Source organism: Mus pahari, chromosome 5, assembly GCF_900095145.1.
Source record: "Mus pahari chromosome 5, PAHARI_EIJ_v1.1, whole genome shotgun sequence".
Taxonomy (NCBI): Eukaryota; Metazoa; Chordata; class Mammalia; order Rodentia; family Muridae; genus Mus; species Mus pahari.
In genome coordinates this window covers 40,189,465-40,205,417 of record NC_034594.1, presented here as the reverse complement: position 1 = coordinate 40,205,417, position 15,953 = coordinate 40,189,465, and the positions used below count along the sequence as shown (strand labels likewise).

Genomic DNA, 15,953 nt, shown 5'->3' with positions numbered 1-15,953 from the left:
GAGTTCCAGGACAGCCAGGGCTATACAGAGAAACCCTGTCTCAAAAAAAACAAAAAAAGAAAGAAAGAAAGAAAGAAAGAAAGAAAGAAAGAAAGAAAGAAAGAAAGAAAGAAAGAAAGAAAGAGTGCAACACTAATATATTCCACTAATCAATACTACTCAATAACCCAAAGATGCTCAAAATTTACATAGAAACTCCCTCATATTGTGAGATTCCCAGAAGAAAATAGTTTAAAAGATTAAATTCTCCTCCAAGTTAAAGTTCAAATAATTTAACATCCAAATAATTAACACCCTTAATTTTTTCCTTCAGAAGTTATTGTTCCACAAGGGCTCATACAGAGCTCAGGCTCAGATATCTGTAGAGCCTGAGTTTGTTCAACCACTGCTGCCTGGACCTTTCTCACTGAGGACAGTACAATTTGTTTGGTTTCCTCGCATTAAAAAGACTCTGAAACATCCCAAGACTATCATGGCAACAGCAATCTAGTCATAAACTTAGATCAATGCAAACACCAGTTCATAGAGAGGCCATCCAAGAGATCACAACACCAAATCTAAATATATCTTAGCATGTCCAAAGATCACAGCAATGAATCACTCGGGGATCGTGAGGGGAAGGGGGAAACCAAAGTGGGAAAGGTCTCAGACGCAGCCCTGACAGGATGCCAGTCAGTTGGTATGGGTACTTAAAGTTCATGATCATGAGCTCATATCCAGTTGGGAATATTTTTTTGTGAGAACTTATAATGTCTGATGGGAAATCTAAGGGCATATTATCTCCTCTGCTGTAGATTCTGAAGACATTATTACCCCACAAAGAAGTTTTAGAAATTTGTCATCTTTAAAGTTCCATCTCCTTCCCTCCTGTTAGGGCTTTTTTTTTTCTTCCATTCCATCATTTTTTAAGATATCAGGATTTCTCTGAAGGAAATATATTGCCTGCTACAGCTTAAAAAAACCAATTTCCTTCCATAGTCTTCATTCATCTTTTGTGGTATTTTGTAAAGAGAGGGTAAAATATGCTCTTCAAACCACCTCCATTTCTTCTGGTTGTCTTGGGGGAAAGTTATTCCCAATGACTGAGTGCCACAGAAGGAAATAGTCAAGTAGCCTTCTTGGCATTTGAGTCCGTAATTATTTTAGTGGATTATTTCTCTTAAAAAGTCATCTAACAGAATAATATCCTTATAATAAATAATCATTTCTTAGTTGTTTGAAAGGCTTCAATACACTTCCTTGTGTCCAGTGTTTTTAGCTTGATGATTTTTAGATAATATATATAGAAATGCAACCATGATTGAAACTGAGATACATAATATTTCTTCAACATCAGAAAACTTTTTCCTTATCATCTCTCTCAGCTTGATTCCAGGAAGAAATGATTTGCTTTCTATCAATAAAGTTTTGACTGTTCTAGAATGTCATATAAATGTAATTATATAACAGAATATCTTTGATACCAAGTTTCTTTGAATGAGTCAGATGTTTTGTGATATATTCATGCTATTTCATACATCAATTATTTCTTCTTTCACATTACTGGTATTCCAGTGTATATATTTTGCATAGTTTATTTATTTATTTATTTATTTATTCAGTAGCTGATGAACATTTTGCTTACTCTTAGTTTTTACTCAACTATGAATAGTGCTGTTATAAATATTTGCATGCAAGTTTTTGTGTAGACACATATTTTTTATTTCTTTGGGGAAGGGGGAGAAACTTGAAAGTGAAATTGCTAGGTCATAGGGTAAAATGATATTAAAGTTTCTAGGAAATTTCCGTACTGTCTTCCAAAATAATCTTACTACTTTGAATTCCCAATAGCAATGTAAGAGAGGTACAGCTGCTCTAAAAGGCCACCCCTGTGAGATACACTATTATATGCTTGGTACTATGTGACTGTGGCTTTAATTTACATTGGCCTGCTATTAGATACTTTTTTCATGTGGTCATTGCCAAATGTAGGTCTTTGAAGTACTAACTACATCTAGGGTCTATTTACAACTGGACTGTTTGTAACTACTGATGTCTAAGAACTATATATAAATTCTGGTAACATGTTAAATGTCAAATATATACATTAAAATATGTTTTATATGTCTGTGACTTAATTTTTTTAAATTTTACTTATTTTATTTTGTGTGTATATCAGTGTTTTACCTGAATATGTCTGTGTACTACTTATGTGTTCCTGGTGCCCACAGAGGCCAGAAAGGGTGTAAGATGTATGGACTTACAAAAGATTTTTGAGTCATCATGTGGGTGTTGGTCAGCCAGTACTCCTAACCACTGAGCAGTCTCTCCAGCTCCATTTTCTTAATAGTACCTTTCAAAGATCAAAAGCTTCCATCTATAAATTCTAATTTTTAGCTGTTTCATAATTTGTACTTAGTTCACTTAACTGCCCTGACAGAATCAGCCCTTGCTTACTAACCTACAAAATGTAGAACATCCTACTCAAGGGGCCCAAATCTTCATTTGTTCTTTTACTCAAGAAGTGTCTCCATTGCTGCTGTCTATCATTCAGGGATGGAAAAATGAGTATTATGTGGGTCAAAACTAGAAGTGTCCTGCTGTAAAAAGTTCACTACACAAGAAATATAAGCAAAATGGGGCAATTGTGTCTCCTTAGTGTCCCTCACCTGAAATAGCCCCTTGGAAACTATGCTGACACTGTCCCTCCCGTTCCTCCTATCAAAGCCCTACACATCTTTGAAGGTGTGTTCACGTGTGGCTTCTCCAGTAGGACTCCTTCCTCTCTTGAATCTCCCAGCCTGTTCACTTCTCAACACTTCAGTTCATTTAGCTTAACATTCCATACCCTCCTTGGGCACTGGCTGTGTCCTAGACTGCCTAATCAAGATATACATTCTTTACCCCCTATGGCATCTAATAGAGTGCCTTGGATACAATGGGGCTTTTTCTTTGAATAAATAAAAAAATTGAAGCTCAGTGAGTGTGTGTGTGTGGTGTATGTGTATGTGTGAGTATATTTCTGTGTGTGTATATGTGCGTTAGTGTGTTTATGCATGTGTAAGTGTGCGCGTATTCCACACAGTGAGAACTAGAACCAAATGATGTATAAAGAAGCAAGCTTTAGTGAAACAGGAAGAGTTTGCTACTATTTGGAATGTTTATAAAATGAAATGGGTCCCTATGTCAGAGTAAAAGCTCTCTCCCTCAGCGAGCTCACCCAAAGCTCAATGTCTCTTTCAAGATTACTATGGAAACAGTCCCAGCATTGACTAAGGGTTAGACTAAACTAGCCATCCATTTCCTCGCTTTCTAAATATGCAACAGTCAGCCATTGATCATGTAGATCCTTGATTGGCCGAGAGCTACTACAATTTCTTTTTATATCGTTATTGACCCAAGGCTAGATTGCCCCCCAAAGGCACTGACCAATTAGACTCCTCTCTCTCTGATGTTCACCAGTAGTACCTTTATGGTAGCCTAAATGATTCAGAATACTTCATTGACAGGAGAAGTCTGAGAAAGCAGACACGAGCCAGAGCAATCAGGACATAGTCAAACACAAGTTTATGCACAAGGAAATGTTTTGTGCATTTCTACCTAGCTCAGAAGCCAAGTGAACCAGTGGCCAACCCAGAGCTGTAAGCCAGACTACATTATAATAGATGGTTAGGTAAGATGTTACAGCTGTTGTATAACGTGAGAGTAAACTACAGAATCTGATACAATCAAGCATTAGTAACTGATAGGAACCACTTCTCTTATAACAAATGCTTTCTGAAAAAAATCCTAGTTTAATGTTAGTTAGGGGTGGTGAATTGTTTCTTATGTGAATTATGATGATAGTTGTGGAATTTTCACATCTCCCAGATCTTGGTTACAGGCAGCTGTGAGAACCATGTGAATGGTAGGAATTGAACCTGGGTCCTGTGGACAAACAACAGCCAGTGCTCTTGACTGCTGGACACTAGTTCCATTTTCTTAGCAGTACTTTTCAAAGAGCAAAAACTTCAATCTAGGAATTCTAATTTTTGGTTGTTTTCATAATTTATACTTGGTCTCACTTAATTGCCCCGACAGAATTAACCTATGCTTATTAAATTATGATCATCTGTAAATCCAGTCCCAGAGGAGTCCATTCCCTCTTCTGGTTTCTGTGGGCACTGGGCATGCAGATGATACCCAGACATACATGCAGACAAAACATTCATACACATAAAATAAAAAAACAATAATTAAAACAACTATTGACCAGCATTTTTCAGATGTGACAAAAATTTACAGGAAAAACATTTAGAGCAGTTTTCTGGTCACAGCAGAATGGAGAGCTGGTGGGCACTGGCTGTGGAACAGGGAGGCTTGAAGTGGAGGCCAATCTTCATGAAGGGCTGGAAGACCTTTCTCACCCAGTAGGTGGCCTGGCACCTGCTGCCACCCAGAAACTCATGTTCTGCCCCCATGGGGTGTGTGAAGTGGGATTGGGTAGGAGATGGGCCTTGGCTTCTGGTCTAATTCTATTCTCTGTAGGGACAGAGGCAAGGGGAGTCATCTGGCTCCCTGGGCAGTCTGTGAGGCTGGAATGGAGTCTTTGGAGCATCTGTAATTGGTGACAGTATTCTGTTCTGCTGAGCGTTGTTAATACTTTCCCTCTTGAACAGACCTGATGCCCGAGACTTAGCTCTTACTCGCGTATAACTGATTACTTCAGACAGTTAAAACTCGGGACACTTAGACTTCTGTAATAATCTGCTTGAAATCCAGATTAGCATAATTGTTCCTTTAGGATGAGGAAACAGAATCAGACAGGGAAGAGAACAATACAGAGGCAGTCTGATTATTTTAAATGACTCCTTTGATCCTTCCATCCCAAAAGGATTTGCTATCAAAGCCCTGTTTTGGAAACATTAGACAGGATCCAACCCATGGCTGGAAGGCAGTCAGTGCCCTCATGTTCTGCATGTTAGCTCACTTGGGTTTCTTTCTGCCAGAAGAATGATTCCCAGAAATAACTGTTTTTCCTGAGTGTGGCAAGAAACTAGATTCAGACACCATAGCGTTTGATGTACATGGGGGCTGGAGGAAACTGCAAGGCACACACCCTGGTTTCCATTAGAAGGGAAACTCTGACTTAATATAACTTAATTAAGTCTAGACCATTTCCAAAAGTGATGAAGCAAAGGAACATTAGAAAACTAATGTCACCCTCTTTTAGAGTTTTGGCAAACTCTACCAGAAGAAAAAAATACAAAAACAAAGATCACCTTACTCCAGAGCGACGAGACATAAGAGGCGGGGTCACTTCTAGATTAAGTCACTATGCCTATTCTTCATTCTCCTGGCTTGAGAGTGTCCTAGTCGAGTATAGACTGCCCTCTAAGGATAGTTTTTCTCTAACAAATTAACTGGCAAAGAAATCACTAAGCCTATGGGTGTTCTTTGCAAAAAGGGCAGTGCAGCTAGCCTTGGCAGAGTTAAGTTTATCTTACCCATGGTACAGAAGTGCATGTTCCCTGCCCTTTCACAGACAAGGAGATGTTCTCCCCAGTGGACTGATGTTAGAAGCTCTGAGCAGAACTGGGGGACTCACATTTGGGACATGGCCGCTGGACATAGAGACAGCCTAAAGAAGATGAGGGGCTCTCTTAAGAAAAGCCACAGAGTTTCAGAGGAGACCTGAAGAAAGGTGCCATGATTCTTAAATATAGAAACCAGGATTGGGAATAGAGGGGAGGATCCGCTAGGGATCCCTTTCATCTTCCACAGCTTTAGTGTTTCAGTCATGTGGTGTCCATACCCAGGAATCAAAGAACTATGAATGCTCGTCCTTGGCTCCCTTTCCTAGTTTGAATCAGTCCAGGACCTCAGTCCAAGGAGTGATACCACACACACGGGCCATCTCGCCTAAATTAAACTAACCCAGAAAATCACTCGCAGACATACCTAGATATTTGTTTTCATGGTGACTTTTAATCTCACCAGATTGGTAACCTATGGGAAATGATCATGAATTAAACAGTAGGCCCTAAGCTGGGCAGTGATGGTGCACACTTTTAAACCCAGCACTTGGGAAGCAGAGGCAGGCAGATCTCTGTGAGTTCGAGGCCAGCCTGGCCTACAGAGTGAGTTCCAGGAGAGCTAGAGCTACACACAGAAACCATGTCTCAGAAAAAGAAAAAAAGAAAAACAAAAACAAAACTGTGGGTCCTAAATGTTAAGGTGTTATAAAAGGAAGGCAGAAGGAGATTTGCCACAGAAGAGAGACAGTGTAGCAATGGGAGGAGAGACTGGTATGACATAAGCATGGGTCAGAAGGTGCACGGTAAGAATGTGGATTCTCTCCTCAGGGCTACCGACAGTTTGGGTTGAAAATGATTACCAAGTGTCAGCCTCCAGTAGAAGAATGAATGTGCGCATTGGCTTGTGCCACACGAACTAGCAAGTCTGTGGTCGTTTGCTGCGGCAGGCCTGGGAAAGACCACACAAGGCTAATGAGAATGAGGAAGAGAGGAAGGGAGTCACACCAGCTGTGTGAAGTAAGAAAGCCTGAGAGAAGATGTGCGACAGGGGGACCACTTAGGGAAGAGGAAGGAAAGGGGGAGCTACTTAGTGTGTGTGGAGGAAAGGGGCTGCTCCCCGCTGCCGTGAAGTTTGGTTGTGCTTTCTGAAAGCCCTGTCCCTCAAAGACTGGGGAAAATATGCTTTTCAGATGAAGCTTATTTCTGATGAGCTATCATTTCGTTGAGTGGACCTACAGCTACTTGGATTTTATACTAGGTATTTTCCTGGATTTTTTTTTTTTTAAGAGTTTGGATGGCAGATGAGGATTTTAGCCCCCAAGAAAGCATTTCTAGCGGGCTCCACATTATTTCAATAATGATTGAAAAAAAAAATAAAAAGTTAGAGTGCCTCAATTTTCAGTCATAGACTACAGTCACGTGGGATTATTACTATAAAGCCAAACACATATAAAGCAGACCACAAAGAAATGTACTAAGGAGAAATCACATTCTAAGAGTGATTATCCTCATCAGAGAACATACGGAGATGTCACTGTGCTATTTGTTGGCACCCCAAAACTGTTTTTTCCATAAGAAACTGGAAAAGTTGTTTTTAATTCCTGTTTCAACAGATGGATGCACCCAGAGAAAGAGAGTCAGACATCCATGGGTTTTGCCATCTCCACCCTCAGGGATTATATTTCCCAGTGAACTGGCCTGACCACCGCTTCTAGACTCTTGAAAAACTTTTAAAAAACAACCCTAGATGATATCATGTTGAGGGCCCAAGGGAAAAGGGATGGTACAGACAGGGTTCTGATTAGAACATGTCTCCAAAATGACACAGCAGTGGCTAGACTGAAAGGCCAAGACAGGGAAGAGTCCTCATGGGTTGGCATCCTGGTTATTTATAGGCTCGATCCCAATCCGTTTCACTACCACAGACAGAACATATGGCAAGGTGGTGAGCTGTTAAGATTCAGATACGGAAGTTGGAAATCGTACGCACTAAGCAGCAAAGTAGAGAGAAAGAAAACACGGCCTGGAGTGAAGGACGTCCTCGCTCGCCTCCTGGTGGGTCTCACCAGCTTCCTGAAGCACAGACCCTAGGGGAGGAGATTAGATGTTGATACTGATGTGTTCACTCTTCCGGAAAATTTCAGATTCCCCAGTTCCTCTTTCCACAGAGCAAAGGTTAACTAACAGAGCCTTGGCACAGCCTGTCTTCTGTGGCACCAGGGGACATCTTAGCCACACAAGAAAAGCCTTTTTTTTTTTTTTTTTTTTTTAGATTCTTTTTTTTTTTTTTTTTTTTTTATGGAGAGAGTTAAGGATTTGGATCACATAAGGCAGAAGTGCTCTTTTCTTTCCAGGGCTGCGATCTGAAAAGAAAACAGATAATACACGTACAAAACTCTATTCATCACAAGTTAAGACGCCGTAAGTCAGACTCTCGGGAGAGTCTGTGTTCCGAGGCTGTGCTGGGGACAGGATAAGGGATAAAGCTAGACGACAGAGCACATTTTGGCATGACTTGGCTGTGGTTCCTCAGAAATGTATAGAATTTAAAAAGATTACATGGGATGTGGAAGATGCTGAGGAGAAAGCAAGGAAATACAAGACGCTCTCACTCTGGCAGAGCAAAAGGAATCTTTCCATTGTGCCCCTCTAGAAACACCAAGGCAGAAGAGACTGTGACAAAGAGAGAATAATACTGACAATTGTGGAAAAAATTAGGCAAGGAGCATCTACTGATGCTTAGCAAGCCAGGTACTGTGGTAGGTAATTGGAACTTGGAGCTACAGACATACTGTGTAGGTCCCTGTAAGGCCCAGGGCATACAACTGTGCATCTTTGCCCAGGGAGTCCATTGTAGTCTTGAGTGAGGCAAGGATGTTGTCCTCCTAGAGGAATTCCAAGCCTGATGGGTGGGCCCCCACAACCCCCAAACAGGAGAAAGATCCATTCATGCAGTGGGAAAGCTCAGGGTAATAGTTCAGCCCGGACAAAGAGAGCAACAAGGTTGGGTAGCTAAGGCATAAGTCAGTGTCTGAAGGAAGGAAGATGATGCAGGGTGGATTTCAGGCCAGGAATTGATCATATAATTAGTGGATTAAGAATGTAAAAGTCAGGTTTGGTTTCATAATATCATATAAATAAAAGGATTACAAGCTAGAATAGTCCATGAAGTGTGTGAAGTTCATGGCATGGATGTGAACTTACAGATTTCGGAATAGATGCAAGCCCAGGTGTGTGTATGTATCTGTAGAATTGTGTAGACACACACATACATGTGTAATATGAGTTATGGCTGTCCCAGTACTTATTCTTATAATGCATCTACCTATCTAGATAGATGCATATCTCCACTTATACTGTCCACCTTCTGGTCCTAGCAGCATGGAAATCCCAGCAGCAGAGAGTAAAGCGGATGCATAGACATTGTCTGTCAAATGCATTTCTCACTGACCGCTAAGGATGTTTTGATAATTAAAATTATCAAAACAGAGTAATGGTTGGGAGATACAGATCAGTGGACTCACATACTAGACATTCTGGTTTCAACCCCATTATCATGAAAACTAGGTCTGGTGACTCATGCTTGCAATACTGATACTCACAAGGTAGAGGCCGGAGGATCAAAAATATAAGGTTATCCTTAGCAAATCTGAGGGCCAGCCAGAGCCACATGAGACCATCTCTAAACAACAAAATAGAATAATAATAGCATTTTTACCCGTTTAATGAAATAAGCAACAACGACACCATGAAGCTACAAATGAACTCATGAATAAGTTGAAACGTGAGGAACAGAGGACTTCAAAATGCTCTCTCACAAAGCATATTTATTGGCTGTTGGGGAGCAGAATCCCTTTACAATGGAGAAGCTTGACAGGAGCTTAGTCAAGAGATGAAAACAAACACCGGCAGTAACTTGGCAAACCAAAATGTGAGCCGCCCTAGAGGGCACAACACCACTTCTGTGTAATTTCTGCTAAAGACGTGTAACCTCATTTCATTCATGAAGAAACATCAGAGTGACCGCCCCCCCCCCCGCCGCCGCCAAAAAAGGAACATTCTACAAAATAATGGTGTGTGATCTGCAAAAGAGCCCAGGCTACAGGCTGAAGAGAACTAACTGTCCAGACTGAAGAACACTCCAGAGACGGGACAATTGAACACACAGGAACGTCCCCAGCAGAACTTTCAGCTCCTACGTGCATCCTAGAAGCCAGGGGAAGATCTTGAATGCAGACCAAAGACTAGAGGGTAGTGACATATCAGTGTTAATTTTCTGATATTGGTGACTGTCAAGTTATCAAAGAGTACAGCCTTCATTTCCATAGGAAATAGGCACCATTCTGTGGGGCCAGGAGGTCAACGCAGAAACTAACTCAGGCGCAGAGCTTTTCCCTGTACTTCTGACTCTTTTATAAGCTTGTGAATATTTCAGTCTAAAAGGGGAAAATGGAGACAAAGGGACCACTATCTTATGCAGCACACAAGGTCATTGGAGAGCAAGGGTTAATTTGCATGTGATAGCTAAGGTCATCGCTTACTCCTTTGCCCCCCCCCCAAAAAACAGAGCAAGGTTATAACCCATTGCTGCACACGAATGCTTAGCCTTTACTTCGTATTATTGCTAACATCTTTTAGCAAGTGGCTCCTCTTTAAGCCAGATTTTATTTCACAGAAATTTTGTTCTTCAAGAAGTCATTGCTAGGTGTTTGTGTTGGGAATGGAGATCCTTCAAGGACCAGAGTAAAGCACCTTCACCCTCACACAGAGAGGACCATCCAACTCGGGGAGTGCCCTCACAAAGCCAGTCAGGTTGCCCGAGTCATCTGAAGAGAGAGAACACCATACTTGACTCAAATTACACATTCAGTACTGTACTGTACATAGCCAGCATTACACATGCTTAATGTAATAAGTATATACTGAAACACAGCTCACTTTTAAAGTAAACTGTAAGTAAGCAACAATCACTTGAAACTATGATGCAGCCATATTGTACTTAAAGCTTGGGGTTTTTTTGTTTTCTATGTTGCATACACATTGCCTGCTCCAGAAGTCTTAGGCATGCAGACAGGAAAGTGGAGAAAATGGTCCAGCTCAGAGCAGTCAGATGCTGTTTACACTTCAGCATCCTTCCAACTAACTCATGTTCTAAAGAAGGCCATCTTAAAGTGCCAGGGCTGACTTCCAGGCTGCAGTTTCTAGGAGAGGGAACTCTGTCTTGGCCCTTCTGTACTTCCCAGATCCTAGAGACCAAAGCAGCAGCTTGTCCCAGGCTCAGTGGCACCTCCCAACTCTGGGACTCCGGCATAGCCTAGAGTGCTGCTCCAGGCTCAGGGGGATGACTTCAACCTGTCAAACCCAGAGAGAGCAAAGAGTGGCTGTAGTCTGGCAGCCACTACCCAGAAACCACAGCTTTCAGGCTAAATAGATAATTCCTTCTACCCCAGGAGAAAGTTTGCCCATTAGCAGAGGGTTACTTTCCTTGCTTGCAACTTAAATATGATCTACAAAAATAGCTAAGCTTGTGATTAATAGCACCATGGAAACACAGATAATGGTAGAAAGCATCACAGCAAAATTAATTTGCTTTTGTTTCTGAGAAATGTTTACTACCACTAATATCAACACAGTAAACCATATTAACTGAATTTAGATATCTCTTGCTGGAAAAAATTACTTTGGCAGGGGGAATATGGGAAAATCATATCTACTATTTTTTTTTTTTTTTTTTTTTTCTTTTAAACTTTATTCTTCTATTTTTTTTTTTTTTTTTTTTGGAGCAACAGAGGTGGGGGAATGTAGGCTGAGCTCCCTATTCGGAGTGGCTGCAGGCTGCCAAGTAGACATGCGGACGTATCTTTAAGGGGAAACTTGAAGGCAAGAGCAGGCATCTAAGCCCTGAAGCAGTGATCGGCTAGAGTCTAGAAGTTGGAAGACAGCATGTTGGTTCTAATGCATGCGTTCGATGAAGTATATTCATCAAAATCGCAGAAACACGAGCACTTATGTTGGGAAGCATCTCCCTCTACTGTCTGATTCTAGAAAGGATGCTGATCTCTATGGAAAGAAAAAAACCGAATCTGAAAAATAAGGAGAGATGGTGGCCATTGGCTGCCTGTGTGCTTCACGGATTCATACCCTTGGCATTTTTGTAAAAATGCTGGAGATATGTTTGTTTTCCTGGACAGTGCATAGCTAGAATCAGGCGCAAAGATAGGAGCATTCTATCCCAGTGAGGTCTGTTTGTTGAATACATACGAGCTGGGTCTTCCATAAGAAGGGGTTTGCCTTAAAAGAACTCAGCAAACCCAGGGCAGTCCGCTGAAATTCTGAGTGACTGACAGTCACTGATCCAGACAAACAAAACACCAGCAGATGTTGTCTGTAGTTAAATCAAGTCAGGTGCCCTGTGGTTCAGAAAATAGAAGAATTTCTCGGTTCAAGTTTCAGGGGATCTAGTCTGTGCGGTTCCTCCTTGGGTTCCCGTGTTCCAGCTTATGAGGTCACACCTGTAACAAAACATTCAACATGAGTTGAATTCCCTCCCACCAGCTTTCTGCTTTTCCTTGTAGTGTACACACACACACACACACACACACACACACACACCAGGTCTTCAGGTCCTCATTTCCCATGAAGTTTTACTCATTCCACTCTTGATGTGAGGATTGGACATTATCTGAACTTTGAACCCGTCCATCACTGGGTCCAGCTGCAGTCAAGTAAGACTCTCGTGGGCATGTGCCGACTGCTTCAGCACTGTAGTACCACATGACCCTCCATCCCTGTCCCCACCTTCCTGCCTCTGGCTTTATCTGAAGACATGAGAACAGCTTTAATTGGAGCCTAGTCCTTCATAGAAATTATGGGAGGCCTCTGTACAATTGACAGAGGTCCCATTAAGGCAGACCTCCAGAGCCTATCACCAACACCTTGCCTTTTCTTCTTGCCCCATCTCTCTTCCCTCCCCCTCTGTCACTTCTCCCTGGGATCACCACTCCTTATCACAGGGATTTACACCCAAGTCCTTATCACAGGCTCTGTTTGAGGGAATCCAAACTAAGGTGGAATGAATTATTATTAAGACAGTGATTGGGGTGAAGTATGCTGTTGTTTTCAGGAGCAAAGTAATCAAATTAAAGTGATTGCAAGAGCCAAAGCTGTGATCTTAACTCTCTAGGAAGGAGCCACTGACACTCTGGACCTCCAGCTATCTAAAGAGAGAGCAAAGACTAACAGTGCAAGGCCAGACCCTCATCCATGCAGTGGCCCCATGACAATCTGTGTGTGCCGCTGAGCCACTGAGTGGTAGCAAGAATGTGGTGGCTTCTGTTTCTTTTCCTACCCTACCTACATCATCCTACCCATGGGCGCAAGATGTGTAAAATTTTCCACAGTGGGTGTTTCAAGCTCTCTGGATAGTCTTCAGATTTGACAGTGCTCCCCTCTAACTCTCAATGGACTAGGCCAGAGCTCCACCAAAGTGTTCTAACCTTGTACATTTTTCCAAACAACTGAGTGTTTTCATGAACTCCCCTCCCCCTAGCATCCACCTAACCCTCTCTTGCCAGCCTCATCTAAAATTCCCATCACCCACATGGTACCTCACTCAGAAGCTTGCATTTAAAGGATAGTCAATAAATGACCACAGTCTGGTTTCATGATCTTTACAAGGAAAAGCCAGATCCATCTCTGAAAATCACCTTGAAACAACTGTGAACTATGGATTTGTTGTTGTTGTTGTTGTTGTTGTTGTTGTTCTAGGATTTGAACCTAAGACCTCATGCATGGTAGGTAAGTGCTCTACCGGTGAGCTTCACACGTCTCAATCTCCTTTTTAACTGTTTGTTTGGAGACAAGGACTCATCAAGTGGCTGAGCCTGGCCTTGTGCAACTCACACTGTAGCCCAGGCTAGGCTTGAATTGCTGTCCTCTTACTCCGATCTGGGCGTTGTTGTTGTTGTTGTTGCTGCTGCTGCTACTACTGTTGTTCTTTCCTTTCCTTTTTTTCTTTCTCTACCATTCTCCTCCCTCCCTTCCCCCCATCTCTCTGATAATCTTGAGACAATATCTTACAAATCACAGACTGGTCTCTAACTCACCACATAGCTGAAAATGCCTTTGCCCTTCTGACGCTCTGACTCCCAAGTGCTAGGACTAGAGGCGTGTAACACCGTGCCCATTTGTGTAGTACGGGGATGGAAACCAGGGCTTCATCTATGCTACACTAGCTGAACTCGAGTCTTTAACCCTGATAATTTACTAAAACCAATTCACAAACATCATGTTTAATATACTACAGAGTATATAAGCCCAGTTAAAGTGAAAATTCAGACTTTCACATAAAATACTAAAATTATCCATAGGGGGAAAAATTCTATTAAAATAGAAATAAACAAATTAATTCCTGTCTTAACCACGAAGTGTGTTCTTCCCTCCCCAGAGCCCTAAGGGGAGCTGTACCTGCAAGTCAAGACTTTTTGTTTGTGTTGACTGCCGCCATGAACATGTATTCACTACTAGGGTCATGCACACTGGATCCGTGCTTCTGAAAGAGAGAGAAACATGGCTTGTTATCTGTTCTTTCCCATCTTCATGCTTGTTTTCCAAGGGTTTTCTGGGTTTTTTTGTTGGTTTGTTTTTTGTTTTTGTTTTTGTTTTTTTGTCAAAGCAGCATGTGACAAAAGTGTAATTATGGACTTAAGCTCAGTAAAACAATACGCAAAAGGCTCCCAATGAAAGGTGCTTTCTGAATTGATGAGATGGCTCAGTGGGAAAAAGCACTTGCTGCCAAACCTAATGACCTGAGTGTTCAATTCCCAGTATCTGAAGTGATACAAGGAAAGAGTCGGCTCATAGGCTTACAGTTGTGCATGCACACATACACATACACACACACTCACATGTGCATACACACATACACATGTATGCACAAACAGACCCACTCATACACACATGCACACACATGTGTGCGCACACACGTGCATACATGCACACAGACTCACTCACAGTCTGGCCAACTTATATACTAGTATTCATAATATGCAGAATGCGGTAAGTCCTTTGGTTGAAAAATTTGCTATGTGAACAGCTAAAAAAAAGTTCCACCACAAAAAGATATTTTGTTGTCCCTGTCAGACATTTTTCTTATAAGCAAGTTTAGATGGTGTAACATATAAAAAAAAAAAAAAAAAGCAGTTTCGTTCTTAACTACTATTGGCACCTTGTAAGATAATCTCACTGTTTCAATGTACCAATTAAGAGAAACTTACAACTAATTGTTTCAGCTTTGTCCTGACTCTTTTTTTTTTTTTTTTTTGAGACAGGGTTTCTCTGCATAGCCCTGGTGGTCCTGGAACCCCCTTTGTAGACCAGGCTGGCCTTGAACTCAGAAATCCGCCTGCCTCTGCCTCCCAAGTGCTGGGATTACAGGTGTGCACTACCACGCCTGGCTCTTGTCTTGACTCTTAGATTCATATCTTATCCAAATATTTGACAAATTTTAAAAATCAAAGGCATCTGTTTTTCCGTACTTTAACCTCCTTCCTAACCTTTACCTTTGACTGACCCCAATTTCCCATCTTTTTATGAAAAAAATTGTAATAATAACATATCTCTATAGATCTCTAAGTCATTTTGGGGACAAAGTGAGTTAGTAACAACCAACCAGATAATCTCTGTTCCAAGTCATTAGTTTAATTAGTATGCATGTCTTAAAGAAAATGAGTGGTCTATCCTAGTTTAATTAGTATGTGTGTCTTAATGAAAATGAGTGGTCTATCCTTTGATCAGGTTACTCTGAGAAGCATCTGACATTCTTTGATGAGAAAAAAAAAACACCAGGAAAGAGAGTATAAGGAAAAATAAAAATCACTTACCTTTTTTGTAAACCAGATGGTAAGTATGCATCCAAAAAGGAGAACCACAACGAAAGCTGCACACCCTATGGGTAGCCAGAGCTTCAGCTGGCAGCAGAGCTGGGATTCTGGGTTGAAGAGGGGAAAATATGTTGATGAAAGACCCTGAAGATGTGTCCTCATTCAATGCTGAGTAGAGAACGCTTTCATAAAATGTAAAGAAGGTTTTTAATCAAGAGCGTTTATGAATCTAGTGTGTTTACAAATGTGACTAATAGGTGGTGCCTTCCTGTCTGCTGCTTTCACAAGACCACGTAGGGACATACTTGGTGTAACACTGACGTTCAGTCGTCTCACCTCATTCTCCAAGCTGCTTCCAACCTTAGGCAAGTAGACGAATAGCCACTGAATCATGAAAGATTTAGAAAGACTGTGCCCTAATTCTAACTCAACAGTATATGTAAATAAATCACTTATTCCAAATAAATATCAACTGATATTAATGACACATCATTTCATGAATATTTCATCCAAGATGATCTGCTGTCAACTACTTCTAAAGGAATTTCAACACAACACACACACACACACACACACA

General features: G+C 41.4%; 1 protein-coding gene across 1 annotated transcript in view; it reads right to left on the bottom strand.

Moving 5' to 3' along the window:
- Positions 1-11,936: 11,936 nt before the first annotated feature.
- Icos (inducible T cell costimulator) overlaps positions 11,937-15,953 on the bottom strand; it is a 19,278-nt gene continuing 15,261 nt past the window's right edge. Inside the window, exons 3-5 of the mRNA XM_021197221.2 lie at positions 15,377-15,483; positions 13,962-14,046; positions 11,937-12,007 (exon numbers count right to left, since the gene is read on the bottom strand). Of these exons, the coding sequence (XP_021052880.1) occupies positions 13,969-14,046; positions 15,377-15,483 (185 nt within the window). The 3' untranslated portion in view covers positions 11,937-12,007; positions 13,962-13,968. The remainder of the gene's footprint in view (positions 12,008-13,961; positions 14,047-15,376; positions 15,484-15,953) is intronic.